The 13,565-nt window shown below is 30.1% G+C and overlaps 2 protein-coding genes across 4 annotated transcripts; one reads left to right on the top strand and one right to left on the bottom strand.

Annotated features, from left to right (window-relative positions):
• Positions 1–2,021: 2,021 nt before the first annotated feature.
• Positions 2,022–3,689, bottom strand: LOC111417388 (uncharacterized). 3 transcript variants are annotated; one of them, XM_023049643.2, is made up of 3 exons: positions 3,562–3,689; positions 3,363–3,504; positions 2,022–3,302 (listed from the first exon to the last, which is right to left on the bottom strand). In XM_023049643.2, the coding sequence occupies exons 2-3, from the start codon at positions 3,491–3,493 to the stop codon at positions 2,123–2,125; spliced, it is 1,311 nt and encodes a 436-aa protein (XP_022905411.2). In that variant the 5' UTR covers positions 3,494–3,504; positions 3,562–3,689; the 3' UTR covers positions 2,022–2,122. The 3 variants fall into 3 exon arrangements, with proteins under 3 accessions (XP_022905411.2, XP_071052753.1, XP_071052755.1); XM_071196652.1 differs by having other exon boundaries at positions 3,363–3,500; positions 3,564–3,689; XM_071196654.1 differs by having other exon boundaries at positions 3,633–3,651.
• Positions 3,690–3,899: 210 nt separating this feature from the next.
• Positions 3,900–10,314, top strand: LOC111417393 (tRNA dimethylallyltransferase). Its single transcript, XM_023049647.2, has 6 exons — positions 3,900–4,258; positions 4,325–4,566; positions 5,039–5,177; positions 7,935–8,050; positions 8,392–8,602; positions 9,946–10,314. The coding sequence occupies exons 1-6, from the start codon at positions 3,953–3,955 to the stop codon at positions 10,237–10,239; spliced, it is 1,308 nt and encodes a 435-aa protein (XP_022905415.2). The 5' UTR covers positions 3,900–3,952; the 3' UTR covers positions 10,240–10,314.
• The last annotated feature ends 3,251 nt before the right edge of the window (positions 10,315–13,565 follow it).

Genomic DNA, 13,565 nt, shown 5'->3' with positions numbered 1-13,565 from the left:
TTTTGCGAAAAGCCGGATACCAGATATTCGGCATCCTCTTTGGCCGGATATCCAGTTATCCGGCATATCTATCCGGCCATTATGGTTATAATTTCTGGTGCATTTCTGAAGCGATAATAAAAATGAAATTAATAAGAAAGTTGATAAGATATGTCAACTTATTTGGATCCAAGATACAAAATGAACTGTTTTGATGCTGATTTAACGAAGCAACTCTAAAAAGATGATATACTTTAATTAATAATTGATGATATTTCCACAAGGATCCTTCAAGAAATTAATTTTATAGCGAATTTCCAAAATTATCGATACAAATTGTAACATCGAAAATTTTATCAAAACTTTAAATATTCTTTTCTCAAAAACTAAGATATTTTTCAAAAAGGGTTGGTTCATTGGAAAGGGCACGCTTTTATTAACACTTTGGGAAATTTTCATACTCATATTCCAAGAACTGGATTTTATACGAATTTTTCAAACTTAATCGACAAAAATTGCAAAATTCGAAACTATCATTTCAAAAATTTATTTCTCAAGAATTGAAAGTGATTTTTCAAAACGGCTTACGGTGGATACTTTAATCAATAATCGAAAGTGATGACAGCGACAGTTCTGTTAGTGATGAATATGATGAATTACAAGCGAAGAGAAGACAACTAGACGAAACTGCAACAAGAGATTTTATATATCGTATTGGGATTGTTACAATGAGGTTGCTAATGACAAAGCTGATATAAATAAAGTTGTGTTCTATGAAAAAAGTCCTATTGGGGTTGAACTTGATTATTATCTGCAATGTCCAACATCTAAAAGAGATACTAATTCCTTAATTAAGTTATTGGTGGAGTACTAAGTAATAGATTTTTAATATCCGGCCGGATAGTTGCCGGCTATCCGTTCCACCACTAGTATAAAGTATTTCAAAGCGATGTTGATATTTTGCTTCCTAAATTTAATCGTTCAGTCGGTTTTCTATTTGTTCTTTTAAATCTAACATTTTACTATGAAATTCTGAGTTTAATATGTACATACAATAATGCAAAAAATAAAGATAACGTTATGAAAATGAAATATCAGGTTTTAAGTTACTTTTCCTATCAAATTCTGGACTTAGGAAAATTCATATGTTTTTATGACAATTTTCTTCACCTAACTCTAAAAATAATTTTTTACTGTTGGGCAATAAGTAGGTCATCTTTTTCCAAAATCTTAGACTTCTCGCAAGATATACATCAAGGTAAATAACGAGCTGGAACATCCTTTCGCGATTTTGCAGCAGTTGCTTTTTACTTGGCCAACTGCTATCAAAGGATAGTACTTGACGAGAATTTCTACCAGCATTGTAAATAATATGGCAATTACAATAACAGCTTTTACAGTTCCCTTGTTCTCAATGCTTATACATATTTTGATAAATTGGATGAATTGAGTTATGGATGCTATCATTAACAGACGCTTTTATTGATAACATTTTTAAAGCTTTTAGCATAGTACTAATTGATAAAAAAAGAATCGTCATTATCATCAAAATCTATTTTTTTAAATTTACCATTGTAACATTTTTGCCATTGTGAAACAGTAAAAATATCTACTACTATTTCCAATTAATTTGATATTGAAACATGACAACGAGAAAATCCATCAATATAAATTTCTAACACTAGCATTAGAACTAACACTAAACCTAGAAGTAGAAACATAGTTTTAGTTCTATTGTTAGTTCAATAAAAATATACAACAAACTAACGCTAAATAACAATTAAAACTAGAATTGACATTACCACTAAAAACATTCGGGTTAGGCGTCTGAATGTTTCTAGTTCTAGATTTAGTGTTAGTTGCCGCTTTTTTTCGATACAATGACCGTTTATTAATTTTGTCAGTCCTATTAAAACATGAGAATGTTGAGTATAGGCCACTTCAATTAATTTGATACTTAACCTGGTACATGGTAACACTCATGAATATAAATATCAATACAAAATACACTAAAAGTGTGGCACAATAAAACTAATCAACAGTCAAATTCAATAATAGGTATATTTCAATACAGTTAGACCAAATAAAAATAAATATAAGCATAATACACATTAAATACACGCCCAGATAAATAATAAAAACCCTACAAAAATATATTTTTTTTCTCCACAACTGAAACATCTTTAGAAGAATTTAAACTACAATCTATGGTCAAATCACCATCAACAATGGAACTTAATTGCCTTCCCTTTCTTTGGTGTAGGCCAACTTTTGCTTTTAATGGAATTAAGGTGTTTATGCTAGGTGGCAATTTAAATTCTTCTTCAATAACTTGTTGTTTTTTGGCAGGTTTATAGCGAACTGCTGGAAAAGCGAATGTGTCAATGGCAGAATTCACTGTAAACACTGATGATGGTTCTGGGATATTTTCTTTGTTGACTTTTCCAGGCGTTACAGTTCTAAATAGCGGTGTGTATCCTGAATTCTTTATATACATGGCAACTGGGCTTTGAATATCTTTAAACCTATCTTTCCCAGTAGATCTTGGTAATCTATTTTGAAGATTTATTTGTTTATGTACGGGTGTTTTTGTTGCTGAACGAGATAAAACTGGAATTCCTGTAGGTTTATTAAATTGAATTTTTGGAGTTTGAATCTCTTCTTTTATTTCATAATCAGTTTCATTAGAAACTTTAATATTTTCAACATTTTCATATGACATTCTATAATTTTGTCCGTACATCAGAAATCGATCCATTTCTTCAAGAGTATCATTAAATTTAAAAGATGAATTACTACTTGAAGGGCTTTCAGCTTTTGATTGTTCCATTAATTCTTGGATTTCTGTTTGTTTTTCTTCTGATGGTGTTATCTTTAATGAGGGGTTTGAATCAAATTGGGTATTTTCATCAACTTCTTCAATAACATCCAAGTTGTTAAAACAATCTATTAAGTCTTTGACATGATTTTGTGCTGTAAATTTGGGAATTTCGTATGTACCTTCTTGTTTGTTATCGAAATCATCACTGGAATTGGAATCTTCAGTGAGCATTGAGTTTTCCTTTTCAGAGGAAATGTTTACAACATCTTCAATCAAACTAGAATTATTTGAAGAAATTGAATGATATGTAGTGGATATTTCTTCTTTAAATTCATGGTCACTTATTGAGGAATCTTCCGCTGGAACTGTTAAATCCAATTCTTTAGCAACTTTTTGAATAAAATTTTCGTCATCTTCTGATATGGATGACTTGGTCGGTAAGTCACATGTAATTAATTCTGCCAATCTCATTGATTTATCTTCAATAAAACTTGGATTTGTACTGAAACGATGTAAAATATATTAATTTAAAAAACATTTTTTATCATTTATTTTTATTTACCTCACACTACTTCTTCCCGTAATATATTCAATTGGGAGTTTCCTTAATACATCCCGTTTCTTCTCCTTTAAAGTTATAGGTCCATAATACACATCTTCATCACTATCCTGGAACTCTATATTCTTATTCATCTTTTAACTGCCTAAAATGAAAAGAAACGTCAACTAAAATCTATCACGTCAACTTACAGATAATTTACACGCTAAGCAAACGTTACTTGTGGTAAACTTAACTAGTTGAGGAATGGAATTCAAATGGCTTGTAACTCACTGTGGCGAAAATGTTTGAAATTTATCCGTTAAAATTGACAGCTAGATGTAACCTCAAAATAAGAAAAGCACTAAATACCAATACCAACAGTAAAAAAATAACCCATATCAAATTATTAAACGTTTTTAATAAAATAAATTATAATAATTAATACAATTTTAAACCTGTAATATATCTTATTTTGACCTAAATGTAAATTTAGAAAACGTAGATAATATGTAAATTTGTATAATATTAAAATTGTAATAAGTGCTGCCAACCTTTTACGACAGATAAAATGAAAACATTCCCACGTGTTTTACGATGTGTTTATTAAAAGTATGTTTCAACGAGTTTTTAATAAAATAATTGGATTTTATAAATTAAGTAGCAATATGTCTTTGCCGTTGATCGTTATATTAGGTTCTACTGGTTCTGGAAAAACAAAGCTATCTTTAGAACTAGCTCAAAAGTTTTCGTCGGAAATAATTGGAGCTGATTCAATGCAAGTTTATAAAGGATTGGACATAATAACAGCTAAAGCAACTAAAGACGAGCAAAATTTAGCAACACATCATTTAATCGATGTTTTAAGTCCTACCGAAGAGTTTACAGTAGTTGATTATAGAGATCGTGCCTTAAATATTGTATCCTTTCACTTCAACTAAAAATTACACTATAAATTATATATATTTACTTCATTCAAAACAAAGATTGATAGGTTATTATCCGAAAATAAAATTCCTATTATTGTGGGTGGTACTAACTATTACATAGAGTCAATTCTTTGGAAAATTTTAATATCAGAACCGGGGAGCGTAAAAACCAATAAACCTGGCATCATGCCGAATAATGATCATGAATTATCTAACGAAGTTTTACATAAAAAATTACAAGACTTGGATCCTGTAATGGCACGGAGGTTACATCCAAATGATAAACGAAAAGTTTTAAGGTAAAATTTTAACCTAAAAAAATCACTTTGACGTTTATTCTAACCTAAAAATCATGTTCTGAAAAACAAATATTTAAAAAATTTTTTTTCTTTAATTGAATTATAAATCAATTTATAATAACTTATATTTTGCTTATCTAATTATAACACATCAATATCTTTTTAATTCCACCTTTAAAAATTATATTTTGTGTTGACGTTTGGGGAAAAATTTAGGGAATTACTCACCACGTGGATTTTTATGTTGGTAGTTCTGAGGGACAATCTTAAATGGAACTTGGGCGCAATGTCGACCTCATTTTAAACCTTGTGGAGGGTCGCATGGTGTCGAACACGTGGTGAGTTCCCAATATAAAAGTTTTCGATTATAATAAATTAAAAAGAACAAACTTAATTAGAATTCAAAATAAATAGACCAAAAAATAAAACAATAAATATTTAAAATAAATACATTTTTAAATTATATTTTAAGATCTTTAGAAGTGTTATATCGCAATGGAAAGAGACACAGTGATTTACTTGCTGAACAGCAAACTTCAGAAGGTGGTTCCAGCACAGGTGGTGCTTTACGATATCCAAATACAATAATATTTTGGTTACAATGCAATCAGGTAAATGACATATTTTTATACTTTAATTTTTAAATTGTTTGGGTACTTTATCAGTAATCTATTAATAAAGAAAATGATCTTTTCTATTAACTTTCTAGTATAGATGTTTACACAGTCATATTCGGCAAACTATGAGTCTGCAATTGCCAATAGAAATAATCGTTGGGCAAAAGATGGTGTTAGTTAAGAGTTATTAAACTTAAAATTTGTTATCAAAATTTTATTTTTTGTATTAAATCTATATAACATGACCCATTTGCATCATAGGCTCAGATATTTGTGAAACAACTAAAACTAGCATTAGAACTAACATTAATCCTAGAACTAGAAACATTCTGGTTTAGCTGTGCCTCTTTCAAGAAGGCTAAACCCAAATGTTAATGTTTCTAGGTCTAGTGTTAGTTACAATTTTAGTTCAATAAAAATATACACCAATCTAGCGCTAAATAACAATTAAAACTAGAACCCAACCCTAGAACAAGAAATTTTTGGGTTGATTTTTTTAAAGAAATATTTGTATTTATTTAAGTATTGTCATTTGTAATAGTTAGCCAACAAAAGACGACGCTACTGCAAAATAAAGAAAAGAAATTTAATCTTAATTAAGGGCTTACATATACCTGAGACTGTCGAAAATAGGGTTATTATTAAAATTTCTTTTTGTCTATAAAAACAGATTTTAGTTAACAACCATGATATAGGTTTTGATGTATGATATTTTAGCTGTATTCTATAAAAATTATTTTAAAATTTATCCAATGGCAAAGAAGGTATAAGGTACAGGAGGGTAATAAGGCCCACCTAAAATTATTTTGCATTTTATTTGAAAACTAATAGTTTGCTATGGTAACATTTTTGACTAATATAAACGTGGACATATTCTCTTAAATATAAAGTAACAAAATAAGGTATTTATTAATCTCAAAAGATAAAATAATAAGATTTATAAAAAAAGGTGGCTCACCCCCATATTTTTTTTTATTATTAGTGATATAAGAAAACCATTTGCAATACATAATTAGGCCGTTAAAAAGGGTTATTACGACATGAAATCATTTTCTTTGTACTTCCGGTTACACCGGATGTGAGTACTGAGTTTCTCTTAAAAATATTATTTTCGTTATTTTTTAACGTTTTAGTATCTTCGGAAAATGTATTACAACTTTTGACGCATGGTAGCTAGGTTAATAGTATAAATTACGCTATGTTCCTCTTGATTTACTATTTCTCGAGCAGTGATCACTGCTATGCTTTAGTTAGTGGTTCTCTTTTAATAATGGTATAAGTTAACAGTTGTATTAAATTAGTTTTAAAACAAAATGGGGGTGAGCCACTTCTGAGGGACACCCGGTATAAAATCACCTAATTTTTACATCGTGGACAAATAAACTGTTCTTCATCATCTGAAACAAAATCAGCACACTCTTTGTGTATCCATGAGCTTCAAACCAAGCAAGACCGCATATTTAAATGTCTATTCGTGTCACAAAGGAAGCAATACCATGATGCAGCGTCACCTTTTTTATTTAGTTACGCGATTATTCTCTTTATAATTGCTGGCCTTTCTTCTTTTGGTCGACGTTTTTTTCTGCGTAAAATCAGGGGTTCTTAAAATTTCCTTAAAAGTCTTGCTTTGAAGTCCGGATGATTTTTCTCGTAAGGTATTTTGTTCTTTTTTCTCATGAAGCATAGTTTCTGTGTTTGATATTTGGTGCTTACATTGAATACCTGATTGCCCACGATTGGGTTCAATGACTTCTTGGGTTTATTATTGGGCCCAATAATTTTCAAACGTAATTCTGATAATGGTATGTCTTCTGATGAAGACGTATCTACTTCGAAAATCCTTCTTGATACCGTTGATGGAGCAAAGGCCTCATCTGGTATATGCCGGTACTTCTAAATCCACTTGTTATGTTTGCAACCGTCATACGTTTTTGTAAGATTTCATGTAATATCAAGATGGCAAGCGGCACCATCAAATATGAGCAATACTGTTCCAACAGGTTTATATCTAGTAAAATGGTCAAGCCATTTCCAGAACAATTCAGTTGTCATACTTCCTTTTGGGTTCATGGAAACTGTTTGAAACCTTTTGGCCTCTGTTTTGGAAAATGTACGTTTTTGACGGACGCCTTTAAATAATATCATTGGCGGTATTGCGTTACCTACAACATTAACACATGCTACAATCGTGACATTCTCTGCATGTTGTTGTGACACCAAGTGGACCATTTTTGCTCCTTTTAATGCCAACACTGACTGCTGATGATGTAAAGTTCATCGATTGTGCTTTTTGTTTTGACGTGCTTGGATCAGACTGATGTTTCTGTCGCGAACCTATCCTTCGTTCCTTTTTGTAAAATTTTGACAATAACACTGATTTTAATTTGCAAACTATTCGTCTCCAAGATCAGATAATGACTAAGGTACTGCGTAAATTAGTAAAATGCTTATGCGGACACCATACCTATTTTTTCCACTACTGGAAATTCACTGAGGGTATTTCAAAGGGTCACCACTCCGTCTATCTGCTCCCGAACCATTATTACTGGTTATTACTTACCTCGTCAGTTACAAAACATAATAACTTTGTAATTTCTGGAAATTTTCAGGGTAGGCTCAAAGTGTAGTACTTTATGTAGCACACAGTATGTAAGCCCTTAAACTAAAAAAGACCATTTTATTTATTAATAAACTACTATTCGAGTCAAGAATAAGTTATGAAATACATTCAACATAATTTTAAAATTTTAGAATAATCTTGACGAGAGACTAAACAAAAGGGTTGATTTAATGATTGAAGATGGCTTATTGAACGAATTAGAAAGTTTTCATACACAATATAACGCAAATCGGATCAAAAATGAAATGTGAGTAATATACTTATTTATGGTTTTGCAACAGGAAAACATGATGTTTATTCATGACTTTCATGAGTATTAAAATATGCCACAGTGCATATTATACATTTTCTAATTATTGAATTTTGTCTTTCAATATTCACTTAATCATGTTGATCTGACATGTATATGAAAAAGAAAAGTGTATTATTTATTATTAATATATTATTTATTTCCTATTTCATTCATTATTTCAAGAACTTGTTATTTCTCCTCATTTATTTTCATTATAACCGCAAAATTGCTACTTATTTGTATTGACTTTAAAAAAATTATTACATTATAAAAATAAGAAATATTTTTTTATTAAGTGAACCGGATTATACGAAAGGAATATTTCAAGCAATCGGCTTTAAGGAATTCCATAAATACCTTCTTCTATCACCAGAAGAAAGGAAAAATCCTGAGGGTGAAAAATTGTTTAGCACTGGAGTGGCAGATTTAAAAATGGTAACACGGAGATATGCTCGAAAACAAACCAGATGGATAGTTAATAGATTTTTAGCAAGAACAGATAGACAAGTAAGTAAATATAATATCACCACGATTTAAATACGAATATCATTTAAAACACGATTTTAATCACTGATTTATATCAAGTAACTTTTTTATATTAATCAATAATTGAAATCAAAAGAAAAGTGAAAACAAAAATATTCTTTATTTAAAAACTGGCAAACCAGGCGACTAAAAACTAAGACAAAAAAAATAATATTGAGGAATTATAATATTTGTATAGAAATACTAATTAGCTGGCTTTTTCACTCCTAATTTGTTGCGCACATTGGAGGGAACAAGTTCAAATGTTGAGAATACGTTCTATACTTAAGCTAAAGAATAAACTGCACATAAAAATTGTTTTAAAGTTGGCAAAAATTTCTCAATGTCAGGAGCTTTTTTTGTGAAATCCACCACTACAAAAGCAGTACATTAGATATAACTTCTTCGGAGAACATAATTGCAGAAGTAATGGTAGTAATCCAATATTTGCGTACATATAAACTAACCCTAACTGTGTTCATATCATCGTCTTTCTCCTCCATCGTCTATTTATATTTTGATTTAGTTACATCTAAAATATATACAATGAAATGGTAAGGCGTAAATACCTGTTGGTAGTGTTTCTGATAAACTTGTGTTTGAGTAAATGTCTTCCTAATTCTTTCCACATTTATATAGGATCAGATAGAGAAGCATTTTTTTTACAATTTTTCTCAAATCTCACGGATATTGCTTTTAAGACAGTTAAGTAATCTTCAGCAGATCATTTGAGACCCATATTAGATACTTTTTGGTATATTGTAAGATCAGTTTTCTTTTTATTTTCATCCTATACTTCCTATGTTCAGTAGCTATTGTGGCACATAGTATAGGGTCATTACATACATTAAACCAACCATCAATGTATCCTCTTGTAACGCATAATTTATGTAATTTAATTCGAAGTTTACACCTTTTATCTCTGATATGCTATATAAAGGATATACTAAGTCTCATCTATACAGTCATGTTCTTTAGGAAAAAGTTAATTAACTAACACTTTTAGAGTAATATATGGTATATATATTAACTCTGGAATTTGCTACATTGATGGGAAAACTTTCAAATATTCTCCAGTCATATCTTCCGGAATTAACGCCTCTCTATTGCCACTGTGTTTGTTTTCACTTGTCTCATTACATTTCTTTTGCACTTTGCCAACTACTTTTATTGTAACTAAGATAAGAAAACTTACTATGTCGATAGAAATACTTGACGTGCTTGAACTTGCATTTAGTTTTCCTAAATAAACAAGTTAATAATTAATTTAGTATAGTTTTAAATTAAAATATCAATTCGAAATTTAAAAATGTGTTATTTAAAAGGTGCCACCAGTATACGGATTAAGTACAGACGACATAAATAAATTTGATGAGAACGTAACGAATGCAGCGATTGAAATAATTGAAAGTTGTTTGAGTGGAACACCCTCAAAATACAATCCATTGCCAAAAAGGATCAACGTTAAAACGTTTCCAAATTCAACCGCAGATACTAATCGTTGTGAAATTTGCAATCGGATATTTGTAGGGGAACATCAATGGGCGGCCCATAAAAAATCGTCTAAACATAAACGAATGGCAATGAAGAAGAAAAAGGAGGGGGAAGTTGCTAAGTAAGTCTCAATTGTAATAAATTTCGATCAGATATAACATGATTATTTTTAATGAAAATGTTAAATTAGTATGAATATAATATTAACATTAAAGAAATTAAGATCTCAATCAAATATACCTTAAAAATGAGTCCAAACACGACGGTTTTAATTTCATTATTTATTTTAATAAAAATTAGTTATGAATAAAATGAAGTGGACTAAATATTTTAAGTAAAATAATCTTTCTATTAGTTCAAGATAGAATAAATAAATACTATCCCTTCTTATGTGCCAGATAAGAGTAACGATAATCTTATCAAAATTATAAACAAGTTCTTATTTTCCACTTCACTATTTCCATTCATCATCAGAGATCAATTTTTTTTTGGCCTGGAAGTTAACAAAAATTTCTTAAACAATCGTTGCTAAGAATAGCAACAATGGATGTTTTCTTCTTACTTTAAAATATCTGCCTGGTTTCTCATTTATTCATAGCTTATACTAGGAAGTTGAGCTCCAACTTTCATACTACCATATAGGACATCTTCCGGGAATCTATTTGTTTTTAGGAGTCTATCGTTGGCGTCCACATCTCTTTGATATTCTCACTTCTTTTACAGTCCTACAAAATGTGTTCTGTTAATGGCCTTATCGCCTTCATCTTCGGTGTTCTGAGAATTCTTTTTGTAGCTGCATTTTTTGCTCTTGTCTCTATCGTGTATGTCATAACAGGCTTTATATTATACAAACCATTTTTGAGAAATCTGTCTTATTGTAAACATAACGTTTATCATTAACCTGTTTTTCCTAGAGCTGCTCTTCAAAATTGGCGGAAGCGGGAATTTCTTCTTCAAGCATCTTTGCAAATAGCTTCAAGTCGCACTTCAGACTTATTTCTAAGAAATCTCAGGATCTTTCTTGCATCCCTTGTCGAACGCATCGTGGTATTGTTATACTTTCTTTCCATTCGACTGGTATACTTTTTGTTTGTATTATTCAGCTGAACAACTTCATTGAGCATCGCATTTTAGGATCTCATTCGATATCTCATCAACTTCTGCAGATTTTCGATTTTTTAATTAAGTGAATGTTTTATTCTTTCTTCAGATATGGATTCTCTGGATATTTTGTACTATGCAAAACATGGAAGAGATTCTTTTTAAATGCACTTGGCTTTTTTCAACATTATACAAAAAAGAATCTTTTATGTCAAGATGTTATGTGAGCAGATATGGTTAAATGTAATTTTTCTACAGAGGTACGGCGGAGAAGACAGAAATATCACTCTATTAACTAAACATAGAGAAAATAATATCTGACCCCGTTTCTCATATTGAGCCAATTAACTTTTATAAGGGCGTGCGAAACTCGTTCAAATTTACGAATACCAAAAATGAACCTCAAATATAGAACGCGCTGGATGCGGTTCATATCATACTACGTGAGACATGGACCATACACGGTTGCTCCATGATCAAAATTAGAAAGCACTAAACTGCCGCATAACTGTTTCTTTACAGTAACTCCAATATGTGCCGATATTGGTAAATGCATCTAAGAGCACTCAGAAAAAGCCTATTCAATACATTCCGTTACATGATTTGTGCAACGCAACTGGAATGAAAAAGAAGTCTTAGACTAGTTATCGAGTCTAAGATTTCTTGCCTCAGAAAAACTTCTATTTTTTCGTTATTTAACCCTAGAACGGTAACGTGGCGTCATATACGACGCCATCTGCTACTAAAGATAATAGAGTAGAATTGAACGTTACCATTCTAGGGTTAAAAGTACATTTATAAGTCCTTATTAATTAACTTATTAAGTCCGCCTACTTGTTTAAGGATTATAGACTGGATTTTTATAGATTAGAAACTTAGAATAAACCTAGATTGCAAGACTATTACATACGTTTTGAACAGTCAAATTGTGAAGCAACCATCTTAAGGTTATCTTTCTTACAAGTAGTATATTTATGGATACAAATTATGCCGTCATGGTAATAAATGCGCAATGACACAATATAAATTATTTTAATGTCATAAAATTTTTAGGATTTCCAAATGTGATTTTAAGACAAATTAAGTTATGACATGAACAACTTTTCGGAAAAATGTCTTATATTGTGATCGTTTTATTATTTATCTAGTTAGAGATTGTAGAGTTATGGATAGAAGCTGCATTTAACAAGAGCTGTTCCTGAGATTGAGTTGTTTCCAATACGACTGAGGTTGGCCTTCTTTTTTTGGAATATTTTACTAATTGCAATTGCCAAGGCCTTAGGTGCCAAAATACGGTCAGCATGTTGGAAGTATCTAAAATTCAAAAATTAAAATGAAGTAAACTTTCTTTGAAAATTAGTATTTAATCTCTAAGAATCTTTACTTACTTGACAAATATCCACCTCAAGTCGTTATTTTACTATTCGGACTTGGTATCAAATTGATACCGTTTTTTATAGTTGTGATGATTTTTCTGTTATTTACTCTCGAATCAACTAGATATTTTGGCTCAGTGAACGATTTTTTGTCTATTTTGAATTGCGGTTTTATTTTTTGCGATTAAACTTGTTTAGTAGCATCTATTTTACGTAACCACAGATGGACACAGTCGTCATTTCACTTCCGTTGTTAAATTCAGAATTACTGAAAACATGGGAAATCCATCAAAAACTTGAGATCAAATTTTTGGCCCCAATTTCAATATTTTTTCTTAATATACTTCTTAGACTAAAAAGGTAAAAGGATAGAAAGGAACGTTTTAGATTTAACATTTCAATAAGTTCAATAAGTAATAAGTAGGTTACCTATTCACATTTCACTTAATTAATTAAAATAGGTAAATTGGATTCAACCATCGTGATTGGACTCGTTTCAAAGGATTATTTATTTTTACACACTTCCACTCCAAAGATTACTTAGAAGATTATTATAGGAGAAAAAATGAACAATTTTTTTCTAAGCATATGATTATTTTTATTACATACTTAGGAACTACAAACCAAAAAAAATGTTATTATTAACTAAAAAAAAAAGATAAAATGAAAACAAAAAGGCAAAGAATTACATGATTAGATACACATATACAATATAAAGAGTTAAAGCCTTTGTAGTTTTTATTTCTTTTTAATATAAACTTACGATTAAATTTACACGATAAATTGACTCGACTCTAACCTTTTTCCTTTTTTTTTTATCGTACTTAAAGCGAAACGCGCTTAGATATAAACAGACTTTAACTTACTAAGTACACAAACAATCTAATAAAGTATGTAAAAGAAAACAAAATTAAAAATCGCTCTATGATTTCCTGTTTTATTTCATTCTTTCATATTGAAAGAAATCAAATTAA

Source organism: Onthophagus taurus, chromosome 1 (genome assembly GCF_036711975.1).
Source record: "Onthophagus taurus isolate NC chromosome 1, IU_Otau_3.0, whole genome shotgun sequence".
Lineage (NCBI taxonomy): Eukaryota > Metazoa > Arthropoda > Insecta > Coleoptera > Scarabaeidae > Onthophagus > Onthophagus taurus.
This window is presented reverse-complemented; position numbering and strand designations above follow the sequence as displayed.